The sequence below is a fragment of the Lissotriton helveticus genome, chromosome 2_1 (genome assembly GCF_964261635.1).
Source record: "Lissotriton helveticus chromosome 2_1, aLisHel1.1, whole genome shotgun sequence".
In the NCBI taxonomy this organism is placed as follows: domain Eukaryota; kingdom Metazoa; phylum Chordata; class Amphibia; order Caudata; family Salamandridae; genus Lissotriton; species Lissotriton helveticus.
The window spans coordinates 464,709,537-464,722,650 of NC_136059.1; the positions used below are offsets into that span (position 1 = coordinate 464,709,537).

General features: G+C 42.7%; 1 protein-coding gene across 1 annotated transcript in view; it reads left to right on the forward strand.

Annotated features, from left to right (window-relative positions):
- MAP3K1 (mitogen-activated protein kinase kinase kinase 1) overlaps nucleotides 1-13,114 on the forward strand; it is a 563,015-nt gene that overhangs the window by 260,771 nt on the left and 289,130 nt on the right. Inside the window, exons 3-5 of the mRNA XM_078675109.1 lie at nucleotides 8,816-9,019; nucleotides 10,009-10,209; nucleotides 11,399-11,515. Coding sequence (XP_078531235.1) covers nucleotides 8,816-9,019; nucleotides 10,009-10,209; nucleotides 11,399-11,515 — 522 coding nt within the window. The remainder of the gene's footprint in view (nucleotides 1-8,815; nucleotides 9,020-10,008; nucleotides 10,210-11,398; nucleotides 11,516-13,114) is intronic.

A 13,114-nucleotide genomic window follows, 5' to 3' on the forward strand; every position in this document is an offset into this window, starting at 1 on the left:
AGTTGTTACCCCATGTTGCAACTTTCACTCTGTGACCTACTCTGTGAGGATCTCTTAAAAAGGATTATTGCGTCGCTAAACACTCGCACATTCAGGCTGTTGGTCCAGCCATTACGCATGTTGTGCAGTATAACTTATCCACTGCTTGGTAGTTTAATTTTATCATTTGTTGGGCCAGTTTCTATAGAGCCCTTTCTTTGGTGCCGCACAATGTCTTTGCAGAGGCGTACACACGTTTGTATGCTCCTCTTTTGTTACAGGAAGGGCTCTCGAGTGCCCCCGTCAACCAAAGAGTACATACAAACAAAGCTGCTTCTGCATGGAGATGGTGCACGTACAGCACTAGCGGGTCCTGCTTTGGGACATGCTGCCAAGTACAAGAGGCTCCAGTTGCTTAACTTTCTGCCTCCCATTATGTCCCAGAGAAGTGGTCTGGGAAGCTTCATTAGCTTAGTCCCAAAGTGCAGTGCTTGAGAGCTCGTAAAACTTTGCACAATCTGATTGGTTATTCTCAAGTGGAACCTTTGATAACCCACCTTTCTTTCTTGACTTTGTGTCCAAACATTAATCAGAAAGCGTCTCTCGTGATGTTGTTCCCAAAGCAACATTTCTGCAATAGAGATGGTTTTACATACTATATGGACAAAATAAAGATCATCAAAACATAAGCAACTATTTGTAAATTCTAGAGTTATCTGCACATACATACCCACCTCTACAGAACCAGTTTCCTAGTGAATAAGGTCATATATCACTACATACAACCAGCAGGCATAAGACTCTAGTTGCATCTGAAGCTTTTGTCACACTTGCTAATGTAGCTGCCACTGTTCTAATAAGAACTGTTAAGCGCATAGAAATCTGCATAGCAAACAACCTGAAGCTTAGTCCGTATTTTGTGTAAGCAGAATTGCTTGGACTGGGGCTCTGAAGCCGACATTCAGGTTGGCCAGTCCTCTTTGTAACACTTCTGGTTAGTTGGTGGCCTTCACTGTTTTCTTCTTACTTTCCCTCCTGTAGGATTAATTGATGAGCTAGCTATACTTCTTTACATTTAAGAATTCCAAAGTCTCTAAAGCAACAGGCCTTCTCCTCACAGGCCCAAGAGTCAAGTTGCTTTACCATGGATTGGGTGGGTAGCATTTCAGAAACGGTTGTAAGATATGCCTTTTTGATACTTTTCCAGACCTGCAAACTCTCTTGGCGCACCCTATCAACGCTGTCCATATGTCCTTCTGATGAAGAGCCGATCTCACACAAAATGATCTGGAAAGTCCTGTGCAAAGTGGATTTCTTTTGTGTAGGCTGTGCACAGATGATGTCCATCTATTATTTTGACATGAATCTTATTGCACTACAGGGAATGCACACGGGTGAGATTATGTTTTTCACCCACACACCTAATGTCTTTAAATGTAATTCAAATTAAGCTGAAGAGGTTACTTGAGACCAACGGAAAGAGGAATGGGACCAAAAAAAAACAGACAAAGCTTCCACTGAGCACTTGTGACCACCACCCACTCCGAGGACATTCTGATGTTGCGTTTGTGAAGGAGATAAGAGTACCAACAGTTCTGTTACCCACTTTTTAAATGTATACATTAACATCTAAGCGTCTTTATTCTGTGGTACTGACTTTAGGTATGATTTTTCCTTCCTGAGACCACTGATGGTCACTTTGGTCTTAAACCCGTTAGCCTATTTTGCCTGAAAGAGGAAACGCTCAACATCCTGTGATTCTAGGCAAATCACTTAATCTCCCTGTGCCTACCAAAAATGAATGTGTCCCTATGTAACGCAACTGGTGTTCAAGTAAAGCGCTCTATACCTTATACCTTAGGGTCAAGTGTGCGCTATATAGAACTCCGGGAAACCGTTTGTATTGAAAGAAGTCTCTTCAGCAAAATACATTAATCACATCAGTACTAAATACTTTTCAAACCTTTGAACTTTCCTTAAGCTAAATTATGGAATAGTGCCATAACGACTCTCTCTAGCTTCTTACTCTCAAATACACACAGAATGCATCAACAAATAAGTCTGTACGGCTTTACAAACAACTCAAAGGCTTGTCGCCAACAGAAATCCCGAACTGGAAAATATCCAAAGTCTCTCATGCTAGCTAAGCTCTACTACAAATCACTGTTTGAAAAACACATTTCAAAGCAAAGTGTTGTGGTCATCAAGGTTGCTTTACCTACCACCACCAGTTCTATGATAGTTATACACAATTAATGTAGGCAGTCAATCCTTCAGGGAAGATGCTCAAGAAGAAGCTTCAAGGACCTCCTTATCGCCCATTGCCTAGGGAACTTAAACCAACAGTAACTGGCTCCAATCTCACCTCTGAAGGGGAATCTGCAATTTGGTTTTCTTGAACAGCAACAGTTTGTGGACTCAACCCCCTTTATTTATCACTTCCTAAGATGGCAGCAAAGATGACTGCCGACAGAAACTCTGGGAAAAGGGAGAGGTGCTGGAAGGTGAACGTGACTGGCGTGACAACTCCTTTCACTCTGTCCACTTCTTTGAATTTATCCAGCACTTCAGTTAACTGTCGATTCATGCTTCTTGGTTTATGAGAAACCTGTGCCACAGATGGCTACCACAGTGAGTTAAAGATGCCAGATTTTAAAGTGGGATTCACTGCCACATCCCCAAACCCTTACTATCTAAGTCTATTTCTTTAATCCAGACATTTTGCAACCTCTCCAGGGCATCATTGGTCTCAGAAGCTTTTGTTTGTTCTTTTAGGAATGGGGATTGGAAGGCAGTTTTAGGGTGGGCAGAGTGTCTCCTGGCACAAAGCCCCGTCCCATGGCTGGGGAGAGTACTGAGCTCAATGTCCTGCCCTATAACCCACCTCCACGAGTCACCTTCACTCACACTAAGATTTTTTTTTAAAATGGCAAAGTCTGCTTTCCATAAGTAACTTTAAAATATGATGTCCTCCCACCTATCTCTGTACAATAAGACCTATGTAGCCAGCACTGCTCATCCCATATTATTTCACATCCCTTTTGTGGCACAGATGTAAACCGTACACATGCCTTAGTATTCTTGAAAAATACCTTGTACACCCTAATATGCTCACTCTTATTCACCCTGCTTGCAATAAGAGTCCTTACACACCATTATTACCGCACCTTCCTCTAATTCGCTCTTATTGTGGTATGTTACTATGTAAATGTTCATGCTTGCTTTTTACTATGTGTGTCTGAGAGATACAAATTCCTAATTCTTTGTACATAGAACTCTGTTACTCTCTGTGACTAATTATGTGCTATACATATACCACAAAAAGGAAACCAGATAAATATTTTGCAGTGAGGAGGGAAAAGTTACTTGTAAACCAAGGTTTTGATCATGGGCATTAATCAGAAGAAATTTGTGACCTGCGTAGCCAGAATCCTTACCTGGTTTCCCTATCAAATAGAACCCCTCACACTGTGGTTGCATTGCAATCTGCTACACTGCACCATTTGGGTGTCCTAAAGTGACAGTGGCAAAGTACTAATCTGATGTGGATGGTGCATATCTGTTCCCATTTCTGCTTTCTTTTTTACAAAGCGAGCAGGAGATGCATTCTGTCAAATTCTAATTGATACAACTTCTTGCAGATTCCTCACCCTAAGAGTATGCTTTCAGGTGTCAAGACAACTCTGTAATACTTTCTTTCCCAGCACTAAACTCCAACACTGCCAGATGATGCATGTAGCTTGAGCCACAACTCTGTTCGTTTGAAACAACAACACTGGTGTATAATCTGTGCCAACCTGCTCACTGATGTCCAGTCTTGTTTTTCTCCACCCCATCAATGCGTTTGGAGCTCTTTCTCCATGCTTCACCAACAACATTTCTCAAACAGTGACTATATCAAAAGTCTCTCCAAAGGGTTCAGGATTCAAGCCCTGATGTAAGTGCAACAAGCTGACGTCTACCAGAGCCGCATAACACATGCATGTAGTGTTTTGAGTTTGATCACAGCTCAGCTGCTTGTGATTCATGTTCTCAATGCTCCCAAAGGCCATCAGTGAACAGAAGCCCAAGTTACTTTTGTCCGAGGCCTTTGGAGACAGTCCAGTGCTTACCCCTTCCCCATAGAGGCAAGTCTGCTGACTTGGAAAAATCTCCCAAGTGGTTTTTCCAGAACAAACTTAAAAATGACCCTAAGTAGGAGCAGTCCTCTTCTTCCTTAATGAAGCAATCCTTTTCACGTTAGGAGCTGGTATGCCTTTCTCTGATGCAAGGCTCTTCCTGGTCATCAAAGCAATTTTCTGAAGGTGCTAAAGATCCAGCAAGAATTCCCTTCCTAGTTTACTGACCTACAGCAGATGGAGGGCATGTTGGATATAGGAATAACTTGTATGCCCTGCAGCCTCGCTCCAAGGGTAGACCTGCTTCTTTGGGATTGGTGACTCCAGTGACTCTGACACAAGATGCTACATGATCCAGCCTCTGCGTCCATCTGACAAAAGAACAAATCATTGTCATCTCCTGTTCATCCGTCACCATCCATGGCGCTGCCCCCAGAGCTTATCATAGTGCTGCGCTCTAAGCTATCGCCACCATCTTCAAAGTCCGCTGAAATAACCCAGGTGCCAAATGAGAGACTGGGGAGCAGTCTCTACCTAGAGTGAGAAATTTGCCCAGAAACCTGATATAGATTTTTGTTGCATGGAAGATGATGATTGTGAGGCTGAATATCTTCTTTATCGTCCTTAATGCGAGGCTGGTTTATTTTGACCTAAAAATGTTAGTAGTCTAAATACCTCTCTGGAAAAAGACACCCCTGCACTTCTGGTTCCCGATGGAGGAAGTAGCTTCCTTTACCATAGTAATGTGTAAAGCTGCAGCAAGTCTAACACTGACTTTGCCCTCCTAAGAACTAAAGAGTAATATATTGATGGAAATCTTGAAACCAACTTCTTCATTTGCAGAACCCTTGCTCGCAGTTAAAGAAAGCACTACCAGATCCTGTTTTGGCTGCCTGAGGAAAGCTCTTCTCAAACCAAGCAGTCCACAAATTTCCAGATGCCACTGGCACCTCATACCAGTCATCAGAAAGTCTGGTTGTTCAAGTTTCGTGTTCCAAACTGACCCCCAGTGTCTGTGCAGTGGGCCCTCTGGACAGGGAATGTTAGCAACTGGTTGCCATGAGCCTACAGGATTTTGCATTTGACATTCTCACACTTTGTGGGGCGAATGCCGCGTGTCTGTTACAACACTATGTTCATGTCTTGTGGGAATAAGCCAAACTGGCAGTAGCAAGTCAGGTGGAATGTATGAACAAGTCATATTCTGATTTGTCCAGTGATGGCTTGGACTTGTCAAAGGAAATCCTGAAGTGGGGCTTGAATTATTTAGCTACTGTGACTAGGTCCAAGGACTCTGCCATCATACTTTGCCGCCATGCTTGGATTCGTTCCACTGTCCTCGCGGTTAATGGGCAGGCCACTCTGATGGACGAGTCCTTCAGTGGTAAGCAGCTTTTATGAAGAATCCTCCTTAAAAAATGTACAAGCACAGCAGAGCTTTCTCTCTCTCACTGGGCCTGGTCTCACCAGTGATGCACTTTTGTCAACAATATGCGAAAGCCCCCATTAAACCACCAACGTCTGGAGGGGGGAAGGGTCTCTCTATTTTGATCCACAAAGGCTATACCCTATTCTCCAGTCCCTTTCCCCAGACCGCCCTCCTTCCACCAGGATATGTTGTCTGACACATGCCTCAGTTATGTTGGCAGAAGTGTCTGCCCTGCAAAATTAACGGACCATAGTGTTGCGACATCTGGAATAAAGGGGCAGTTCTCCACTAAGGATGGAGTTCTGAGACCAGTAATAGATCTCTGCCTTCTGAACTTGGTAAATTGGAAAGTTCAAGGGTCTCTCCCTGAACTAAGTCTTACTAGTCCTGAATATGAGGGCTTGACTGGCTTCCCTGTCTCTTTAGGATGCCAGTTTCTTTTTTCCAGTTCACCCTGCTCACAGGTTTACCATGATATCCCACTTCGTCTAGCTAATCGTACTGACAACTTTATTTTCATTAAAGTACTGGCAGTTGTGGCAACTTCATTGGGACAATCCAGAGTCCATAACTGGATGATGAAGGCCGAATTCCTGGAGCTGATTGGGGAAGATCTTTGGTGCATGAGACCTACTATGAAGAGGCCAGTATGTTTTTTTTGGACACAGAACTATTTGCAGAGTGACATTATAGTATTCTTTGGTCCCGATGAATGCCCCTGAACCCCAGTTGGGGACCCTGTAGGGCAGAAACATGTTGACCATGACACTATAGGGAGTATTCTTTCCAGGCTCCTGTTTATTCGGCTTGTTAATCCTGTCCACCGAAGGCACTGGAATTAAATTGTGTTTTTCACCTACCCTAATCACTCCCTCACTGTTTTTGGGTAAATATTAAGATCGCATCTAGCACGCTGCGCCGCACTTTTACATATCATGCTTACTCATTCCCCCCTACAAAACACCTCTGCTCCTCTCCGTTGGAGAGTTGTAGCCCACACCAGGTAGCTTGCGGTACTGGTTTGAGGAGGGAACCCAATGATGAAGCATGTCACCCAAGGGTGAGTGAGGGCTCTTGTCCTAAGAAAAGCATTCTCCTTTATTACTTCTTGCTTTAAAAGATCTCCCCTGGTCTTTCTACATGTACCAGACATATTTTTGTGTGAGTTCTGTTAACAGGTTAAGGCATCAAGGGGTATATTAGATTTGTTGGAGGAGAAAAGAATTCTGTGTTTCCTATTTGGCCATAGAATGAGATTGAGAATCTCGTGCAGTTCTCCTTGGAGTTTGATGTGAAGACATGGAGGGTTGTCATGTTTAAGAATCTCTCAGTCTCGTAGGGTGTATTTTTGTCTGTTTTAATCTTCATTTTGAAACGGATGCCTTGGCATGTGTTTTGTATACTTAGCAAAATTATCAGGCATTCTTAGTGTTTGTTGATGACTCCTCTGTTTGTGTAATAGTTTAGAGAAGCACTGTGAAGACTTGTCTTTACAATTTAAAATTAAAGCCTGCAGGTTCATTCACTACTTCCTTCTAGGCTGAGTTAGTGTTCTGTTGTTGTGGATATGCTGGGGTCTACTTGGGAGTTCATTCACTCTGCAGTGAGCATAGTTTCCAGTAGAGACATAAGTGTCCCTTTTTATAGTCTTTGACTTGCACTTTTGATGTCTTTGCTTTACTCGTAAAGTAGGTTTGGTGCAGTGAAAAATGACAGAAACTAAGAAGCAATCGGACCAGTGCACTGGGATTGGATTTGAACTCGGTGATGTTTTTTTTTTAGTTTAGGAAGTCAAGAGCCTTTCACATGCATGAGCAAAGTTGTCGTCGCTCTTGGGCGAAAAGAGGGGCAGTTAAGCTATATTGTTGTCAAACTAAAACCTGCTCCCGAGCAAGGAGTGAATTAAATTAATCAAAGAGTAAGTCCATAAGGAGTATTAGTCCAAAAATGGCGTTCTTCTTTATTTTCAGGTTGTCATCCAATTCAGAAGCCACAAGTATTTCCCAGACTATTCATATCATGTTGATGTAACTGATGTAGCCAACACGTGTTTAGTCTTGGGTTTATCGCCCATTGACTTCGTCAGGGCAATTATTAGCTGAAGAACAGGTCCACCACTATCCAGGCAAGCCTGCAAATAATCCCATTCAACATGGGTCTTTATCTCCTTACATCCAAAACGGGTGAATAATAATATGAGGCCGTATATCAATTCATAGGAGAGTACGCCATTCCTAGAATCCGGTTCACAGCAATATATCAGTGTCTTCAGAGTTTCACACACTTGGTTTAAATCATCTAAAAAGGTGGTGTTTGCAGTTGAATTCATTCAGTCTGCTAAAACTTTCATTGACTGTTCAACAAATAGGGAGTTGTCGTCTGGCAGATGAAAGATGATGTGGGCAATTCTAGACTTCCTGTCTGATCTTTTCACTTCACTAGACTAGCATTGGAAAGAGGTAAAAGTGGTGCCAGTAGAGTTTAGCATTGACTGGATGATGTGTGCATCATTGAAATACCTCCAGTGGGTTTCCCCTCACCACCTACATGCAGTAAAGTTATGCGAGGATAATCGGTGATCTACCACTTGCTGTAAAGAGACTGTTAGCCAAGGATAATAGAACTTGAATTAGGTTCCATGGATTCCTATTGGATTTATTGGGATGTGGCAAGAACCTTGGTTGCTCATGACTGTGGTCTCAGAGAAGGCCTTGGTTGGTTTATGAGATCCAGAATGTTGATTAAATCGAATCATTAATGTTTTCAGATGACTGAGACATATCTGAGGGTTAGGATCTCTTTACTGCCCCCACATGTCAATTTACCTGGGACTGATAGTCATGGTAAGACCTGATTTATATTCGGGATAGGCTTATTCTGAGTGGCGAGGAACAAATAGGTGTAGGATGATCCCTCTTAGTGATCAGTTTGGAAACATTTGAAGAACTTAAAGGGTTGGTGAGGCTGAAAGAGGAAGACAACGTTTTATATTCAGGGCCTGTGACCAGTGTGGGAAGATTGTGCTGAGAGATATCGTAGAATATTCTTGGAATATTCTTACCAAAATAAATGAAACCAGCAAAGGGAAAACACAAAAAACGTTGTTGCAAACCAATGAAAAGGCATATTTGTAATTCAAAGTTAAAATTTTGAAGTCCGAATACTGACAAAAAAGAAAATGCTAGATGTATGTTCTGCAAGTACTTGCTCCCATTAAATGAGCGACTGCTACCTTAATCTTTAATATTAAACGCCATTTTGTATTTTTATTTTCTTGCAACTGCCTTAGGTGGTTAAGCCAATTCCAGTGAAAACAGAAGGGACTGAAGCTAAGAAGCCAGCTGCGGAGACTCAGACGGAAGGTTCATCAAGTGCCTCGAGTCCAAGAGGCAGGCGCAGCCCTTCTCCGAGCGGCAGCTCCTCCTCTTCTTCTTCCAAGACTTCCAAACCGGAATCACCCGGAGTAAGAAGAAAGAGGGTGTCCCCGGTGCCTGTAAGTTGAAAAGCATCCTTTTTAATGCATTTGCTAATTGAATTGTTTCCTTATTAGTAGTGCTTAGTTGCTGACCTGATCGAAGCTTTTTGTCTAAAAAATCCGCATTATTCCTGAGGCTTACTATTCATGTCCGATTGCCTTTTGTGAGCACCTGCTACTTAAAAAATTTTTTTTTTTTAAGGGAATGCAGTGCCAGTAAATCAGGGATTGATGGTGGGTACAGCTGTATTTTTGATAAGTTTCCGATTTCCCATTTTTAGGTCTGACGTTAACCAAGATCCTTTGATTTATATGCATGATGTACATATAGGGTGTTTCAGCCAGCCTTCTTCATCCACTGGTCCGATATTATCATTCACATTTTATTTCTGCCTTCTACAACCCACAGCATGTGCCAGTGGGTCAGCCCACTTCAGGCATTGACTAACTTCACTGTAGGTGACTGCATACTGCCTAGTCGCAGGTAGCACGTGGGGATACAATGCATTTCCCTTATGTACTAGGGACTACTACTGCAATGTGTGCTTTGAGACCCAAAAATCTTTTTGGGAGTCAAGTCATGGGTGCCCAGCATGTTTCCCAACCATAACGTTTTAAAAGCAGTGACACAAGTAACACACACTGAAAAAACCAAAAGGCTTTATTGACTTTTCCAGTGCTTGTTTTGTCTGCTTCCTTGCCCTGTGTCTGGCTCAACAGGAATCTCTTTAAAGTCACAGCTGGCACAAGTAGCCTTGTTGATTTGTTTGCATTTGATTCGAACGATGTCTTGATCTAAAAGTTTGGGCCGGTTCCCAATTGGTCTTCTAGAATTACCCATTTGTTTCCGGATAAAAGTAGCATCATAGTCTTTCATTGTTCAATTGAAAATGTTGGTAATAAATCTGAGGGCAGAACAAACGTGTATTGTAGAACTCGGTTTGTAAATGACTTGTGATGGGGTTCCAGTTTGATGATAAATGTGATGAGTATAAACCTTTATGAAGTTTCAGAGTGGGCGAACTACACCTCCTCGCAGAGCACCCTCTCCTGATGGCTTCTCGCCCTACAGTCCGGAGGAAACGAATCGCAGGGTCAACAAAGTAATGCGAGCACGACTGTACCTCCTGCAGCAGATAGGACCCAATTCCTTCTTAATTGGAGGAGACAGCCCAGATAATAAATACAGGGTGTTTATTGGGCCTCAGGTATGGCTGGTGTACAGTGTTTGTTTGTATAGTATTATATGAAGTTAGCTTATTGTGCCTTAATTGTATCTTTCTAAGTAGATTTACAATCCCCTAGCAGAAAACTAAAATTATGGTTTCTGATCTCTGATCCTTTTGACAGAAACTGAAGCGCATGACTTGATTTTAACCCCTCCCATGCTCATGATGAGCTGAGCTCGTCATGAGCCACGGTGGCCGTGTGCTCATGATGAGCTGAGCTCATCATAATGGCCACAACGCTCGCGCGCTGAGCTAATTTCCCCGCTGTGCTGAACGTTCCACAGAAACGGGTGTGACCGTGACGAGCTCAGCTCGTCCTGAGCACACGGCCACCGTGGCTCATTACGAGCTGAGCTCGTCACAAGCACGGGGGCGCGGTGTGCGACCCCCCACTTCCCCCAGCACAGCGGGGGAATCAGCCCCACAGGCAAGGGGTTAAATGCCACCTTTTTATATTATGCTCAAGTGTTTTCTGCACAAATAATACCTTTCTAGGACCTGCTAAGCTCCCTCAGTGAAAAGCATTGCTAGGGCAGTTGAGTCTTTTCTTGTATTTCTCATGGGTGATAGCCTAGGTTGCATGCTGTTTAGAACCTCTCCCAGTGCCCGGCAGGGAACCCAGGTGTACACAATGCAAGTATGACTTGTCAAGGCTTTTGGTCATTTAAGAACTGCCATTTCGTTTCACCCAAAGGCTCTATCTTTGATGATTTAGTCGGTTGTTGTAAGGAACTCATTACGATGGCTCAGCTTTATTCAATCTGCATACCCAAGCTAAACCCCCCCCCCTTTTAATCTTTTAATTTTATTAAATATAATTTCGATCTTCACATTCATTTCTCTATGGAGAGAGTCATCCCAAATTACTCCGTCCTCCCCGGGGGGGGGGGGGGGGGGGACTGTCATGGTTGCAGACAACTTAATACTAATGCACGTATGTTTTAATAGTACTCCGCAGTTCAAATTAATTTATTCATTAAAACCACTGTGCTGAATTTGGGAAGCTTTCGGGTTAGATAGAGACAAGGGACAGCTAAGAGGAATACACATTATTGCAGATTAGGTAAGCTAATAGAACAGTTGAGTTGATGACTGTTGTTGCATAGATTTTGAATATCACAGCTTGGCAGGGCTTCGCTTCTTACACTTGCTTTCTCATTCTATTTAGACTTGCAGCTGTGGCCGTGGGACATTTTGCATACATCTTCTGTTTGTTATGCTTCGGGTATTCCAGCTAGAGCCGACCGATCCAATGCTCTGGCGAAAGACTCTCAAGAATTTTGAGGTAAAGAAATTCTGATTGTTTAATTTAAATGGCATGCAAGATTTTGCCTTAACCCTGTGCCATGAATGTGTTACTTGCTTCTGTTGGTGGTAGGGGACTTTTCAGAAATGGAATCGGTAGTTGTATGCACGTATGGCAGGTCCAACTAGTGTGTCCCCAGACAGTTTTTAAGTACGTGGTAAGTATATTCCACCCGGAAACTCATCTGCTTATTCGAAGACCACATTTTTTTTTCAATTGTGAAGTTGTGTGGAGATGTTTTGAAATAGGTTCTCATTCCCAAATAATATTTTTGTTTCATATACGTGGTATTGATTTCAATAATAATTTCATATTAATGTAAAAAACACACGTTTGAAATATTGCCTAACCTTACCTCGAGGATTCACATGTTTATTTTAAGCACATTGTGCTTCAGTGTTGCTGGTGCTTTTATCAAGGTCAGAAGTTTGTTTGAAAAATGTAACTCTGTATCAGCTTGCTATAAAGTGACCATGTAGGGTTGCATACACATCAGTTCATTAAACCCCTGTACTCAATGAGCTATGACAGTAGTTAATTTCAGGTCAAGTCCTGCCACAGAGAGAGAGACTCGTTACACAGAAATTCTTGATAAAAAAGTAGGATTTCCCCCGCTGTACTTCAACAGTCTAATTTCACTGCAGGAGAAAACAATGAAATAAACAGATCTTTGATACACATGCTATAGCTCTCAGGCTCGTAGTAAAGCTATGTTTAAGAATAGTAAGCGTCAAGATTGTGACGTCTCTCATAGTCTCCAGTTCCGTTCCCTAACCACCTGACTCATAACTTAAACATGAGGCTACAGAACCCGGCGTCTGTGATATATTGTAGGCTTCTCTCATCACACTAATACGACCTCTAAAGCTCTTCTTGCCTCTTTTGTTTTATAATAGAGCAGCATAACGAAGCAGTGGTAGATCTATGGTGTAACTTCTGGTCTTGGTGGGTTTCAGACCTACGTGGAGAATCGTTCTCCTCCATGCAGGCCTCCACCCATTTTCAGGATGTCATGACAACAACACAGTATAAAGACATCATTTTTTTTCTTCCTTTTAATAAAAATAATCAAACTCAGTTCATCACCCAAGCTATAAGCAAGCAGTTCTCCTAGATATATAAAATCACACATTGTTCACCTTTCCATATGGCATAATTAGAAGCTCCAATGTAAGTAGGACATAGTCGGGTAAATCAAAGTATTTAATTTATGAGCCATAGTGCACCACAGCTGGTAACCAAAGTGCTGGGGATCAACAAACATCACCAGTTCAAATATCAATCTAAATATCCCGAAGTGCTTGTGGCCGTAGCTGCTCGAGCTTCCGCCGAACACCTTCACTTCCAGATTCACACCGACCACAAAACCACACTCAGAGGCACCCTCATCTACAGACCACCAGGACCCCGCACACAATTCAGCGAAGACATTGCTGACTTCATCAGCACACATGCCCTCCCCTCCGAGAACTACATTCTACTGGGAGACCTCAACTTCCACCTAGAAAAGAAAAACGACAACAACACCACCACCCTTCTGGATAACCTGGCCAATCTAGGTCTCAAACAACTTGTAGA